This window comes from Zingiber officinale, chromosome 8B (genome assembly GCF_018446385.1).
Source record: "Zingiber officinale cultivar Zhangliang chromosome 8B, Zo_v1.1, whole genome shotgun sequence".
NCBI classification, from domain to species: Eukaryota; Viridiplantae; Streptophyta; class Magnoliopsida; order Zingiberales; family Zingiberaceae; genus Zingiber; species Zingiber officinale.
Genome location: NC_056001.1, coordinates 101153006 through 101169228, shown reverse-complemented (window position 1 = coordinate 101169228; position 16223 = coordinate 101153006). Strand labels below are relative to the sequence as shown.

Sequence of the window (16223 nt, the reverse complement as noted above, 5' to 3'; positions counted from 1 at the left end):
TTCTCCGTTCTAGCTCTTGCTCGTTGGACTACGCTCGGACTCGCGAGTGCTGCAAATGCCCATAGGAGGGAAGGAGGTTATGGAAACACATGCACGGGGAAAAAGGAAGAGGAAGAAGGACTCACCGCGACGGAGAACAAGCAACTGATCGAGCTCTCCCGGAGGGTATTCGCTTTCAGGCTGGGTGGTAGGTTGCGGAGTTAGCCAGGCCAGTGGAAGTCGACCAAAAAGGGGATGAGGGCGGCCGCACGTTGGGGTCGGTCGAAGGAAGCCTCTAGAGGCCACTGAGGCCCGGTCAGAAGTCTTTGTTGAAATAGGCACAGTAGGGCTCGTTGGCATCGAGAGGAGGAGGCTGGAGGTCAGAACCGGGGTTGGCCACGAAGGCGGGGCAGGTAGCACGCTTGGGGGTGGCGCCGTAGTAAGTCGGTCTGATGGCGGGCTTACCACCTCTAGGTCATAGGCCTATTCCTGGCCCGAGCTCGGCTCCTGAGCCGAGCTCGTGCCCGAAGACTTGGAAGGGGAAGAAAGAACCACCACGCGTTGGCGCTGTGAAGGTGGAGGAAAAGTGGCGGTAACCGGGGCCGTCCGTTTGCTATTCCGCGTCACACGCAGCCGCAGAGTAGGACGGAGAGGAGGAGCCTGTCTAGTGGGCGAGGAAGCAGTCGCCGGTTGATCGGAGGTGTGGGACAATGCTGGGTCTGCAGCGCTGGGGGAAGGTAGCACTGAGAGCGGCGGGACAATCACAACATCAGAGGTCGGGGGTGCTGGAAGTTGAGGACCGAGGGCAGCAGCTGGATCGGAAGGTAGGCCTGGTGTCAGCTCCTGATGCAGGGCTTCAAGGACAGCAACTGCGGGCGTCTCTTGGCAGGCGAAGGAACGAAGGATAGCGGCCGCTACAAGAATAAAAAAGAAAAAGCACCTCAGTTAGCGAAGAGCGGCGTGCAAGAAGAGACAACTTACCAAAGGGAGCGCCGATTTCTGCAGGGACGGGACTAAGACCGAAGGTGTATAAGACGCCTTCCAGCATCAACACAGACAAGCGAACCAGAACACCGGTCAACTTGTCTGCAGCTGTAAAGCAGGCAGATTCATGAACATGTGGGGGAAAAGCCGGGAGGGGGTGCCACTGAGAAGGCCCGGCTAAAGGGGAAGGCGGTTTAAGAAATAAAAAGCGGGACCTCCAGCCCTTATTAGAAGAAGGTAGGCCGTCAAAGAACTTAAAGCCTGGCTTGGCCTGAACGTTGAATATCCCCGCCTCGGCTCGCCGGAAAGAATAGAAGTGCTGGAATAGGTGAGGCGTCAAGGGAATCCGATAGATACGACATAAGATGACGGTTCCACAGATAGCTCGAAATACATTGGGAGCAAATTGGGAGACGCCGATGCCACAATACTGGCACAAATCTGAAATAAAGGGATGCAAAGGAAAGCGAAGACCGCCCATAATCTGATCTTTAAAGACAGTGATACAGCCTTCAGGAGGGGACGAAGGATGTTCATTAGGTGATGGGAGTCGAAGCTCATAGGAGGGATCCAATCGCAGAAGGGATTGTACTACCGACAGGTCATGGGGGTCTAAATCCGAAAGATAGCATGAATACCAGGGGAGGTCCTTACCATCCATCGTCGCGGGGAAAAAGCAAGCAAGAAGGGTTGAGGCGAGAAGGATCACAAGCCAGGAACGACAGAAGGGAAGAGGGGTCGCAAGCTCAGGCCGGAAGATGACAAGTTGCACTAACAAAGACGAGCACGGAGGAGGAGAGGAGGAGACAGAAGCGTTGGAAAGGAAGCGGCAGATGACCTTTAGGGTTTATAAAGCCCATTCAGGCCTAGGAAGCATCGAGAATCGGGCCGAGTATCTTTTAGGGTAACCCGCCCCGCGCCGTCTAAGGAGAAGTAAGCATGGAGGCGTACGAAAAAGGTATGGGAACTGACGTCAGGAAGCGTAGACCATAAATGCAACGGACAGGTGTCAGCATAAGAATAAACCTATTAAAGATGAGCGTGGCGGGGTAATCATGACAAGGTGTGGTTCTAAAAAAGAAGCATCCCTCGGTAGCGTCAAGCGGGATATTTTACAGAGCTGCAAAAGCCAGGTAATCCAGTAGAGGTTGCGCAGGGAACAGGGCTGATCAGCGAAAGTTAGGAAGGCACGGGTTGGCAATCAGGAGAGCTGCTTACTCGAAGTAGCTAGGCAAGCATCTCGGTGGAAACAGCCCCCGGGCCGGTTCGTTAACCACACCAGCATGCAAAGGGCACGCGAAGATCCCACAAGCTAGAAGAGCGTCGCGTACCCAGGGCCAAATAAGGTTCATGTTCCCTCTCTCCCGCCCACGTCCTATACTATGCGTGATATGCTTGCAGGAAGACGAGGGACACAACAGAGCGAGCGCAAAACTGGCAAATAACGCCCGGCCCGGTAAAAGCAATTAAGGCGGTTCGGATCGGGCAGATGGAGGATGAAGAGAGCATCACATACATCTTCTTGGCGAGGAGGTCCAGTGGTCTCGGACTAGCGCCATCGCCATGCCGGTCTCGGACAGTATCATTCGGTCTCGGACCGGCGCCATCGCCGGTCTCGGACCGAGTACGAACTCTCGCCCGGTCGAGTTATAAGTGGCTTCTGCTCTCCATGTGACCTTTGGGTCGGCTCCCATCTGAAATTAAAGTGAGCCACTGCTCCGTGAACTTCTTGGTCGGTAATCCCAGACTCTCGCCCGGTCAGAGTTATAAGTGAGCTCTGCTCTCACGCCCATACGACCTTTTTGGGTCGGCTCCATCTGAGAATTAAAGTGAGCCACGTGCTCCGCCCATGCGACCTTTGGTCGGTGATCCAGAACTCTGCCCGGTCAGGGTTATAAGTGAGCTCGCTCTCACGCCCAACGACCTTTTAGGTCGGCTCCCATCTGAGAATTAAAGTGAGCCACGTGCTCACGTGACCTTTAGGTCGGTAATCCGAACTCTCGCCGGTCACGAGTTATAAGTGAGCTCTGCTCTCACGTGACCTTTTAGGGTCGGCTCCCATGCGAAATTAAAAGTGAGCCACGTGCTCACGCCCACCACAGGTCGGTAATCCCAGAACTCTCGCCCGGTCACGAGTTATAAGTGAGCTCCGCTCTCACGCCCAGCGACCTTTTAGGCTCCCATCGAAATTAAAGTGAGCCCTGTGCTCCACGCCCAACCCACAGGTCGGTAATCGAACTCTCGCCCGGTCACGAGGTTATAAGTGAGCTGCTCTCACGCGACCTTTTAGGTGGCTCCCATCTGAGAATTAAAGTGAGCCACATGCTCCGCATGACAGGTCGGTAATCCAACTCTCGCCCCGTGCGAGTTATAAGTGAGCTCAGCTCTCCGCCCAACGACCTTTTGGGTCGGCTCCCATCTGAAATTAAAGTGAGCCCTGTGCTCACGCCCAACGACCTTTTAGGTCGGTAATCCCAGACTCTCGCCCCAGTGCGAGTTATAAGTGAGCTCTGCTCTCACGCCCAACGACCTTTCAGGTCGGCCCCATGCGGGAACCAAAACTCAGCCCCTCTGCGAAAACCATAAGCGAACTCAGTGCATATGCCTAACTACCTTTCCGAGAGACGCGCCTCACCTTGAGCAGAACGTTTTCCGTAATCAGGTCAGCTGTATCTGGAATTATTTTATGCAAATTGCAAATATGCAGCAAATACAAAGGGCAAGGGGCGTGAAAGGCCATCTACCCTACTCCTACAGCGCCAATATTGACTACGAAATCAGGTTTTACACGTTCATCACAGTTGCAATTTTCAAGCACTACATTGACTTTGTCATCTAAAACACATGCATGAAAAGAAATCATGAAGCGACTCTAGGCTCCTACACAGGGGCCAATTTCTAAAAACGTGTTTGCTAGATGAAAATTGAGCAGAGAAACTGGGCCAAAAGGGGACGGATCGACGAGCGCAGCAACGCCGTTCAGCAAGGGATGGATACGGCCTAGGCCACAAGCAGAAGCGCCATTTGGCAAAGGAGCCACCGTGACAACTATTCCCCAGGCCAGCTTGAACTCGGGGAAAAGATGGGCCCTGGGGAATGAGCACTTCCGCGTGAAGACGTGTCGGGAGATTCGGGGGCGTTCACAGCTTGAGCCAGCTCCGCGCGCAAAGAGCTGATGACAGCCTGCTGCTGAGTGATAGTACGTTGCTTATCCTCAAGGCCTGAACGGAGGAGAGATAACTCTGTCTCATGCTCTCGTTGCAAACGGTCTTGGCGGCTAATTTGGTGTTGCAGATCAAACTGGTATTCGTCTTTCATTGCCTTTTCTGCATGCACGCGAGATTTTATGAGACGATACAGGGCGTCCATGTTATGCAAGGCAGCCAACAGATGAGCCCGATCCCTGGACAGGCGCTCCAGTTCGCGTTCTTTATCGGCAAGTTGCGAGGTGAGCTGATTGATTGCTTAAATCCGCAAGTGCACGGTTTATCGTCAAGTAATAAAATATCGATCCCACAGGGACTGGGTCAAGTACTAGAAATGTACGAGTTTCAATTATCCAAACGAATGATCTAATGAGAAATTTTACTCTAAATCAACAATTCAAGCGAACGAAAATCAACGAAAATATTAAGAGATAAAAACAATCCTAGGATTACGGTTTCACCACTCTAACTATTATCATGACGGTTCTCCGATAATGACTACTTATACCTAGGTTGGCTTCTTTTGTTTGAATGCAACTTTCTTTATCAAGGTATCCGAATTAGATGATCTTTCATGCTTTGAAATCCTGTCACTAGATTCCTGCAAACCTATCTATACGTCCACCAGATTCGTAAGTTGATTCCTAAAATACCAACGGCCACTTTTGGTGATCACGCTGATGTATCTACTTTGATCCGTCCCCAATCTTATGGCATACGTACACAGATGACTCTTACTTGCATAGGATCCTGTCACATAAATCCCGCAAAGCCTATCTAGTCAATTACCACTTTCACAGAAACCAATCAAAGCATCATTCAACAATTTAAACAACCAACGAAAATATGCATAATCAAAAACCAGAGTTAACAACAAATCATGAACATAGTTAGGGGCTACTCCCTTAACCTAAGATTCAAACAACTACTCCATTACACCAGAGAATTCGACAATAAGATAAGGAAAAGACATTACTAATCGTCCTTGCTGATGTCGTCTATCTCCAAGTCTCAATTGCCGCCGCCCCCCCTGGTTTTAGGTTTTCTACCCTTTTATAGAGCCTCCTCTCCTTGATAGTCGGTATCACCATTGGATTGACCCTTTCCATCTTTTAAAATCATCGCCGCAATAATAGCAATCTCATTACACGGCCCGATCATGTCCTCCTCTGCTTCCTGCGTCGCTCTTCAACATCTCCGCCACGCCCGTGTTCAACAACACGCCTTGAGCGTGTTGGTCGCTGAAAACCTCGACACGCCCGTGTTTATCAACAACACGGCCGTGTTGTTCTGATACCCTGGGTAATTCGGCTGGTTTTGTGCATCCTATCATCAGAATTCAACGCAAAGCAGTATCCTTCGTCCAAATATGTTAAACCAAATAAAAACTAACAAATATGCTTCTAACAAGATAAAATGAGATGAAATGCATATATGTTTTATGCTCAAAACTGTACATGAGTTGCACACATCAAAAATCCCCACACTTGAACATTTGCTTGTCCTCGAGCAAAGAAAAATAAAGACAATCTATGTGTGGAAATCATGAAAACAGTTATTGGCAATTCATCCCAAGGTATAAAATTGGTCTTAATTTTCTCAAGTCATTCCCTGCAGCTTAGCTCAAAAGATCCCCGTTTAGTGCATGTGAAGAAATCAACTCCCCAAGGTTTTGGATACCAATCTAGATTCATCACCCCTATTACCGTGTTCCTCTCCTTTCTAGTGTAGAGGCACTTACCTGCCCTAACACTTGGTTCATCCCCTCAATATCACACAAGGTCTCAAAGGACCACCCTCGAGAAGAAAAGAAAGAAGGAATTAGCAGTGGTCATTTCCCCAGTAACTAGTTGACCTCAAAAGGGCACCTTCTTTAGGTGTTTCCCTAGTAGCTACCTAATCTCAAAGGGGTGCGCCAAAAGAAATTCCATCTCCTTTTGTGTGTTTTTTTTTGTTTTTTTACAAAAACTCCTAGGAGAAGTGTTTATCCAGTAACCAAAATGCTCATGAAAGTCACCATAGAAAATTGAGTACTAAACCGGTAAAGAAATTTAAATCCTTTTCAAATGCCGCCACCTTAGGGGTTGTGTGAAAAGTGAAACAGGGTTCTTAATGAATAAGCCACAAAGAATTTCCTAGATCCAACTAATAATCAAGTTATACTACAAGAGATGAGAGGGCAACAAAGTATCAAAGACTCTTGAACACATAGTGCCTATATCAATCAAAACAAGAGGTATATATAAAACAATATAAAACTGAAACCGAATCCAAAACAGGAATGCAAAAACTTAAAAACGAACAACCAAAGATAAAGAAAAATAACTAGAAAAGAGGTCACCTAATAGTTATGGCAAGGTAAAGCCTAAGATCTGCGATCATCTTCCTCTTGCCATCTTCTCCTTTGCTCTGCACGAAATTCACTTTCTTCTTGCCAGAATTTTTCCTCACGCTCTCTTCTAGCGGCCTCAACTACAAAATACTTCTCAGTATTAGAAAAAAAACAGTTAGCCCCTTCCATATACCTGTCAACTCGCTCATAATGCTCCTCTGAAGTATGAGCAAACTGCTCCCACATGTTTCTATCCGCAGTATGCTTTTCTCTGAAATCCTCAAACGATGTACGAAATCCTGAAAAATAAAAAACAGAAGGTCCTGCAGAAACATCATCAGTAATAGTCCTAGGGGACTCCGGTATGAAGGAAGAAACCTGGGGTACCGGTACATGCGGTGGAATAGATGGCTCTCCTACTGTGGGTAGATCTTGGGTCCTAACATCCTTAAAAAGCCAATTACGTGTATTGCGAATGGTTGTAAGGCTATTATTTGGAAGAGGGATTTTAATATCATTTTGTAACATCAAACAGTATCCCTCCTCTAATCTCCCAATCATCTTCAAATTTAAACATGCATCCAAATCCAATCGCGGACTAACCGGGCAAGTCTCCAATCCATCCAACTCACACCCTAAAGCTAATGCAATCTTAGTCAAAAGTCCTCCAATAACAATTACTCCAGTCGAGCTATTCCCAATTTTCACAAAATGTCTAACTAGGTGAGCTCCAGAATCAATTTTAACATCATTAATCATGGCCCAAAAAAACTGCAATTCACTTAGCCTGGCTACCCCAACACTGTCCCCTCTCCCAAAAATAGTATTCGCCATGAATCTATGAAGATAGCGAAAAATTGGATTAGGGATATTAGATGATTTGGATCTAGAGGCATCATAGGGCATAGAGTCTAAGGCAATTTCTCTCCAAAATGTATACACACAAAAATTTCGATGTATTTGCCTCTCCCCTCCAACAGGAAAATCGAAAATTTCATTAAACTCCTTCAAATCCATCCTATAATCGATATTCCTCAACCGAAACTTAATCAATCCTTCCTCACAATTTCTTCCTTGGATTATTTCGGCCGACATGGAACTAAGGAATTCTAAAGTTATACTAGGGTAGGTAGGGTAATGGCTAGTCAAAAATTGTCCCCATCCCATCCTATTTGCCATCCAATATATATCTTCCTTAATACCTAGCGCAGCAATTGTATAAGAGTCCATATATCTAGTGGAAACTATTTTTCGTTTTTCAAGCTTGTCAAAACGAGATTTATGAATATCATCACGAAAGATTAAACCAAAAGGGTTATCAGACCGATCACCTTGGTCTTGCGCTTTCCGTTTTCCTTTGTCTTTTGAAGAAGAGGGTGCCTTCCCCGTTTTCACACGCTTGCTCATCTTTGCCGGAGGAAAATCTTCACCGGTGCACGTTTTAGAATTGAATGAGAAGAACGCAGACGATCGGAAACTGCTCTGGAACCAACGGCGAAAACTTCGAAGAGTCACGGGCGTGTTCTGACCTAAAACCCGTCGCGTCTATTTAAAAACCCTACGGCACGCCCGTGTCTCCTGACACGCCTTGAGTGTGTTGGTCGCTGAAAACATCTCCACGCCCGCGTTTCCCGACACGCCCTGGGCGTGCTGTCTTCTGGAAAACCCGACAGCCACCAACATACCTGACAGCAACCAACACGGGCGTGTTTGAAATTTGCACGGCCGTGTTCTCCTCTGTTACCTGGGCAGTTGTTCTGCAAATAAAATGAAAAATAAAATGAAAAAGAAAATAAAAGATAAAAGTATAAGGTAAGAAATTGGGTTGCCTCCCAACTAGCGCTTGTTTACGGTCATTAGCTTGACCAATATGATGTTACTCAAGTGGACTCGAGGAGGTTCTGCTCTCCTCCCTTAGGAGTTGGTTCGCTCAGATATTTTTTTAGCCTTTGCCCATTCACTTTGAAGACTCCGGTGGTTTCATTCGATATATCCACAGCTCCATAAGGATAAACTTTCTTCACTTCAAAAGGACCCGACCATCTGGATTTAAGCTTTCCTGGAAAGAGTTTCAATCGAGAGTTGAACAATAATACAAGATCACCCTCTTGGAATTCCCTACGCATAATGTGTTGATCATGCCAACGCTTAGTCCTTTCTTTATAGGATTTTGCATGCTCATAAGCGTCAAGTCGGAGTTCTTCTAGTTCATCAACCTGAAGCCTTCTTTTCTCTCCGGCATTCTTTAGATCGAAATTCAATAATTGTATTGCCCAGAAAGCCTTGTGTTCCAACTCTACAGGAAGATGACAAGATTTCCCATACACCAAGCGAAACGGCGTCATACCAATAGGAGTCTTGTAAGCTGTCCGATATGCCCATAGAGCGTCATCCAATTTTTCTGACCAATCTGTTCGTGAATGCTTCACAGTTTTCTCTAAAATGCTTTTGATTTCTCTATTTGATACTTCCACTTGTCCACTGGTTTGGGGGTGATACGGAGAGGCAATCTTATGAGTTACTCCAAACTTTTTGAGAAGATTTTCAAATTGTCTTTCAATGAAGTGTGAACCTCCATCGCTAATCACCGCTCGAGGAATTCCAAATCTAGGAAATAAGATTTTCTTAAAAAGTTTTATCACAGTCTTCGCGTCATTCGTTGGAGATGGTATAGCTTCAACCCACTTTGATACGTAGTCCACTGCTACCAGAATGTAGATATTGTTATGAGACGGGGGAAATGGTCCCATGTAATCAATCCCCCAAACATCGAAAAGTTCAACTTCTAGAATTGAATTCAGTGGCATCTCATGTCTCTTGGAAATGTTCCCCGTCCTTTGGCATCTATCACAAGTCAATACATAATCACGAGCATCTCTGAAAATATGTGGCCAATAAAATCCTGCATGAAAGACTTTAGCAGCTGTCTTCGAAGTACTTGCATGACCGCCATATGATGAAGAATGACAATGATAAAGTATATCTTTTATTTCATCCTCCGGTACACATCTCCTGTAAATAGTATCAGCACACTTCTTGAAAAGCAGTGGATCATCCCATACATAGCTCTTGATATCGCCAAAAAACTTCTTTCTCTGTTGGTAACTCATCTGATGAGGTAAAATTCCACAAGCAAGAAAATTTGCGTAGTCTGCGTACCATGGAGAATCAATCCTTTTTATAGCAAGGAGATGTTCATCTATAAAACAGTCATCAATTGGAAGATCTTCCTCCTTGGTCCCACTCTGTCCCTGATATAGTCTTGATAAGTGATCCGCTACCACATTCTCAGTTCCCTGCTTATCCTTTATTTCTAAATCAAATTCTTGCAAAAGAAGAATCCATCTTATGAGCCTTGGCTTAGCATCCTTTTTGCTCAATAGATATCTTATGGCCGCGTGATCTGTGTAAACAATAACCTTAGAGCCAACGAGGTATGATCTGAATTTATCCAAGGCAAAAACAATTGCTAAGAGTTCCTTCTCCGTAGTTGCGTAGTTCATCTGAGCATCATCCAGAGTTCGGCTAGCATAATAGATCGCATGTACCTTCCGGTCTCTTCTTTGTCCCAAGACTGCTCCCACTGCATAGTCACTCGCATCACACATGATTTCAAAAGGTAAGGTCCAATCGGGAACTTGCATTATCGGAGCTGAGATCAAAGCTTCCTTCAACCTGGAAAAAGCATCCAAACAATTTTCATCAAAAAGAAATTCAGTTTCCTTAATTAACAAATTTGTCAAAGGTTTAGAGATCTTTGAAAAATCTTTGATGAAACGCCGGTAGAATCCTGCATGTCCTAAAAAACTTCGCACTCCCTTAACGTTTGTCGGTGGAGGTAGATTTTCAATTACTTCCACCTTTGCCGTGTCTACTTCAATTCCTCGCTCTGAAACCAAATGTCCTAGCACAATGCCTTCTCTTACCATAAAGTGGCATTTTTCCCAGTTTAAAACCAAGTTTGTTTCTTCGCATCTCTGCAGAACATTAACCAAATTGGACAAGCAAGTATCAAAGTTAGTACCATAGACTGAAAAATCATCCATAAAAACTTCCATAATATTCTCAATCATATCAGAAAAAATAGCCATCATACAACGTTGAAAGGTAGCTGGTGCATTGCAAAGACCAAAAGGCATTCTCCTATAGGCAAAGGTACCATAAGGACATGTAAACGTGGTTTTTTCCTGGTCATTTGGATGTATAGGGATTTGATAAAAACCGGAATACCCATCTAGAAAACAGAAATAGGAGTGTTTTGCCAACCTTTCTAACATCTGATCAATGAATGGAAGTGGGAAGTGATCTTTCCTAGTTTCTTTGTTTAATTTCCGATAGTCAATACACATTCTCCACCCCGTAACCGTCCTAGTGGGAATCAACTCATTATTTGAATTTCTAACTACTGTCATCCCACCTTTCTTTGGCACAACATGAACCGGACTTACCCATTCACTATCAGAGATTGGATAAATTATTCCTGCATCTAGTAATTTCAAAACCTCTTTCTTGACCACTTCTTTCATGTTAGGATTAAGCCTCCTTTGTCTCTCAACTGAAGGTTTAAAATCTTTCTCGAGCAAAATTCTATGCATGCATAATGAAGGGCTAATCCCTTTTATGTCTTCAATGGTATATCCTATGGCTTTAATATGCATTCTAAGCACATGGAGCAGCTTTTCAGTATCTACTTCATTTAAACTCGCATTTACAATCACGGGGAATGTAGAATTATCACCAAGAAATTCATACCTGAGGGTTGATGGAAGAGGTTTAAGTTCTACCTGCGGTGATTCATGGTTTTCACTTTCCAATGATTTTTGTTCTAACCTCGCTTCTTCAGTCATATGCCGCACAAGGTTGATTTGTCCTCCATCTTCACTGCTCTTTGCAACGTCTTCATCATCCGAGTATGCATCCAGTGTATCGCTGAATCCGAGAAACGGTTCTTCCTCTTCTTCAACCATCTGCACCTCATCAATCCTGCAACACACATTCTGCAGGAAGGGTTGTTTAATAGCTTTAGACAAATCAAACTCAATTTTTTCGCTACCTACGGCTAACGACAGCTTGTGATTTTTAACATCAATTACGGCTCCTGCAGTGGCCAAGAAAGGTCTTCCTAGTATAATAGGTATGTATGGATCTTCATCCATTTCTAGAACAACAAAATCTGCAGGAACGACAAATTTCCCAACCGTGACAGGTACATTTTCCAATATACCTAAAGGATATCTCACAGAGCGATCAGCAAGTTGCAAAGCTAGTGTTGTAATTTTCAATTCACCCAAGTTTAATTTCTTACACAGTGAAAATGGAATAAGATTGACACTAGCTCCTAGATCACAAAAAGCTTTATCAAAGTTATGATTCCTAATCATGCATGGGATTGAAAAACTACCTGGATCCTTGAGTTTAGGAGGTAACCTGTTTTGAATTAAAGCACTACATTCCTCCGTCAGTGCCACCGTTACGCTCTCCTCAATTTTCCTTTTGTTTGTCAATATGTCTTTCAGAAATTTTGAGTATGTGGGCATTTGCTGCAAGGCTTCTGTGAATGGAATGTTAATATACAACTTCCTTAGGACATCAAGAAACTTACCAAATTGTTCATCAAGTTTGGCCTTAATTATCCTCTGAGGGAATGGAATCGGTGGTTCGTATTTTTCTAAGTGTGGGGATTTTTGGCCTTCAGATATTTTTTTTTTTCAGAAGTAGAGAATGACACGGGCGTGCTGTTCATTCCGACACGGGCGTGCTGTTCGCTGGAGGATCTCTCGGTGATTGGCACGGGCGTGCTAATCACCACGTCCTGGTCGTGTTCTTCTCTGTCCGGAAATAGCTTTGGGTTATCCTTGAGCTCATTTACTCTCTTTCCACTCCTCAAGGTAATCGCATTACAATGCTCCACAGGATTTGTTTCTGGTCTTCCCGAAAATCTCCCTGGTACTCTCGAGGGCGAATCGGCGACCTGCGCAAGTTGATTTTCCAACATTTTAGTATGATTCGCTAAATTATCTATCTTACCGGATATCTGGGAGATTGCTTCGGCTGTCTCTGAATGCTTCCGATTAGATTCCACCATGTGTTGTCGATATTCATCATTTTGTTTCGATTGGGTAGCAATGAAGTTTTCCATCATAACTTCCAAGTTAGACTTCTTCTCTTGCTGAAATCCTCCAGACGCTCCATAATTATTCTGCCCGGATTGATTTTGACTATTTCTGTAGGAAAAATTTGGATGATTTCTCCATCCCGGATTGTAGGTATTTGAATACGGATTGTTGTTTGGCTTTTGAGCATAGTTATTTATCGCATCAACTTGTTCTACCTGCGCTCCGGTAGGTTGCGTGACCATTATTTGGCAATTCATAGCTGAATGTCCTGTCACTCCACAAATCTCACAGATGATACTAGAAACAGCATTAACATTAAAATTTTCAAATTTATAGGTTAATGCATCAACCTTTGCCGCAAGACTATCTAAAGCGCTCACCTCATACTTACCTGCCAATCGAACAGGATTCTCTCTCTCTATCGCCCATTGGTGATGATTCAATGCCACGCTTTCGATAATATCGAATGCCTCCTCTAAGGTTTTGTTCATGAGCGCACCACCTGCAGCAGAGTCTAAAGAGACTTTAGTAGAGTAGGAAATTCCGTTATAAAAGGTATGGATTACGAGCCATTTCTCCAGTCCGTGATGTGGGCATTGCTGCAGTAGTCCTTTAAATCGGTCCCAAGCTTCGAAAAGAGATTCTCCATCTTTTTGCGTAAAATTTGTGATTTGGTGACGGAGTGAAGCAGTCTTGCTTGGTGGAAAATACTTATCTAAAAATTTCTGCTCGAGTTGCTCCCATGTTGTGATACAGTCCGATGGAAGCGAATGTAACCAAGCTCGTGCTTTGTCCCTTAAAGAGAAAGGGAAAAGTCGCAATCTGATCGCATCTGCAGAGGCTCCATTATATTTAAGAGTTTCACAGAATTCCAGAAACACTTCCATATGAAGATTTGGATCCTCCGTAGGTGCTCCTCCAAACTGATGTTGTTGGATCATATTCAGTAAAGCAGGCTTCAGTTCAAAGTTATTTGCTTCAATTGGAGGCCTTCTAATACTAGATCTCAGGCCTCTAGCACTTGGCGCAGCATAGTCTCTCAACAGCTTGTTCTCTACCTGATTGTTCTCTTCTTGATTGGCCATTTCTCGTTGTTTTTGAAGTCGTCTCTGAGTGTGAAAGGTTCGTTCTATTTCAGGATCAACTTCAAGAAGGACTCCTCCTTGACCTGACCTAAGCATTCAACGAGAAAGGAATACTTCCAAATATAGAAAATCGAGTTGCAAAATTGGAAAACACAATTATGGAAAATGAATAAGAAAAATTACATAGAAATCTGGATTAATCAAACTGCAATATTCTAATATTGACACAGTCCCCGGCAACGGCGCCAAAAACTTGATTGCTTAAATCCGCAAGTGCACGGTTTATCGTCAAGTAATAAAATATCGATCCCACAGGGACTGGGTCAAGTACTAGAAATGTACGAGTTTCAATTATCCAAACGAATGATCTAATGAGAAATTTTACTCTAAATCAACAATTCAAGCGAACGAAAATCAACGAAAATATTAAGAGATAAAAACAATCCTAGGATTACGGTTTCACCACTCTAACTATTATCATGACGGTTCTCCGATAATGACTACTTATACCTAGGTTGGCTTCTTTTGTTTGAATGCAACTTTCTTTATCAAGGTATCCGAATTAGATGATCTTTCATGCTTTGAAATCCTGTCACTAGATTCCTGCAAACCTATCTATACGTCCACCAGATTCGTAAGTTGATTCCTAAAATACCAACGGCCACTTTTGGTGATCACGCTGATGTATCTACTTTGATCCGTCCCCAATCTTATGGCATACGTACACAGATGACTCTTACTTGCATAGGATCCTGTCACATAAATCCCGCAAAGCCTATCTAGTCAATTACCACTTTCACAGAAACCAATCAAAGCATCATTCAACAATTTAAACAACCAACGAAAATATGCATAATCAAAAACCAGAGTTAACAACAAATCATGAACATAGTTAGGGGCTACTCCCTTAACCTAAGATTCAAACAACTACTCCATTACACCAGAGAATTCGACAATAAGATAAGGAAAAGACATTACTAATCGTCCTTGCTGATGTCGTCTATCTCCAAGTCTCAATTGCCGCCGCTTCCCCCCTGGTTTTAGGTTTTCTACCCTTTTATAGAGCCTCCTCTCCTTGATAGTCGGTATCACCATTGGATTGACCCTTTCCATCTTTTAAAATCATCGCCGCAATAATAGCAATCTCATTACACGGCCCGATCATGTCCTCCTCTGCTTCCTGCGTCGCTCTTCAACATCTCCGCCACGCCCGTGTTCAACAACACGCCTTGAGCGTGTTGGTCGCTGAAAACCTCGACACGCCCGTGTTTATCAACAACACGGCCGTGTTGTTCTGATACCCTGGGTAATTCGGCTGGTTTTGTGCATCCTATCATTAGAATTCAACGCAAAGCAGTATCCTTCGTCCAAATATGTTAAACCAAATAAAAACTAACAAATATGCTTCTAACAAGATAAAATGAGATGAAATGCATATATGTTTTATGCTCAAAACTGTACATGAGTTGCACACATCACTGATCTATCCGCATTTGGGAAGGTAGTTGAGTAACTTCGTCCAAAGAAGGAGAATGCATTTCGGAGGAAAGAAGCAGGTAAAGCGCGGGCGAGCAAGAGATAGAGGGAAGCAGGAATGAAGAAGGATAGAGCGAAGAAGTGACCGTGAGGCTCTTTATAAAGAAGGCGGGGGGCCAAGTCAAAGCAAAGGCATGGGCGCGACACCCCAAGCGACTGGTGAAGTAAGGAAGAAGGCATGGTATCCCAAGCAACGCGACACAAAAGCTGATACGTGACGCAGGAAGTAGGGTGCGCAGAGATATGCTGAGATCATAGAGATACGCTGAGGCAGATACACAGAGATCTGCTGAGATCACAAAGATAGGCCGAAGTCACAGAAAGGTGCAGAGGTCTAGTCAGTCAGACTGTCGTCCTCCTTCGACTAGACTTGTGGGGGAGGCTTGTGATACGGTTAGTGATGGAAGGGCCCAAGAGGAAAGGATTGGAAAAGTCCAGGCTATGTGGCGGTCAAAAGTTACGAGGAGGTGGCGGTCAATAGTCATGGCGACTTGGCGTTCAAAAAGGGCAGGTTGACAGGGCAGTCAGGGCTCAACAAAGTGCAGGACGCAAGTCGAGGTCGGCAGAGCTGAGCGAAGTCAGCCCGAGCTACAGATCTGCGGTGAAGGGCCAGGAAGTACAAAGTGCAGGACGCAAGTCGAGGTCGGCAGAGCTGAGCGGAGTCAGCCCGAGCTACAGACCTGCGGTGGGGGGCCAGGAAGTACAAAGTGCGGGGTGAGTCGAGGTCAGGCGGAGTCGGCCCAGAGCTCTGGACTGCGGTGGGGGGGAAGTACAAAGTGCGGGGCCTTGAGTCGGGTCAGAGGTCGGCCAGAGCTCTGAGACTGCGGTGGGGGCAGGGAAGTACAAAGTGCGGGGCGCAGTCGAGGTCAGCAGGTCGGCCAGCTCTGGACCTGCGGTGAAGGGCAGGAAGTACAAAGTGCGGGGCAAGTCGAGGTCAGTGGAGCTAAGCGAGGCCAAGAATTGGAAGTATAAGCCAGCAGGCGGG

The 16223-nt window shown here is 45.0% G+C and overlaps 1 protein-coding gene and 1 non-coding gene across 2 annotated transcripts; one reads left to right on the top strand and one right to left on the bottom strand.

The window, feature by feature from the left end:
- Window positions 1-4011: 4011 nt before the first annotated feature.
- On the bottom strand, window positions 4012-13702 carry LOC122014103. Its single transcript, XM_042570288.1, has 9 exons — window positions 12228-13702; window positions 11948-12081; window positions 9507-11071; window positions 8455-9011; window positions 8187-8258; window positions 7105-7339; window positions 6889-6948; window positions 6695-6800; window positions 4012-4427 (listed from the first exon to the last, which is right to left on the bottom strand). The coding sequence occupies exons 1-9, from the start codon at window positions 13700-13702 to the stop codon at window positions 4012-4014; spliced, it is 4620 nt and encodes a 1539-aa protein (XP_042426222.1).
- On the top strand, window positions 13197-13303 carry LOC122018216. The gene has a single exon (XR_006121647.1). It is a non-coding gene; the product is annotated as a small nucleolar RNA R71 (small nucleolar RNA).
- Window positions 13703-16223: the final 2521 nt, after the last annotated feature.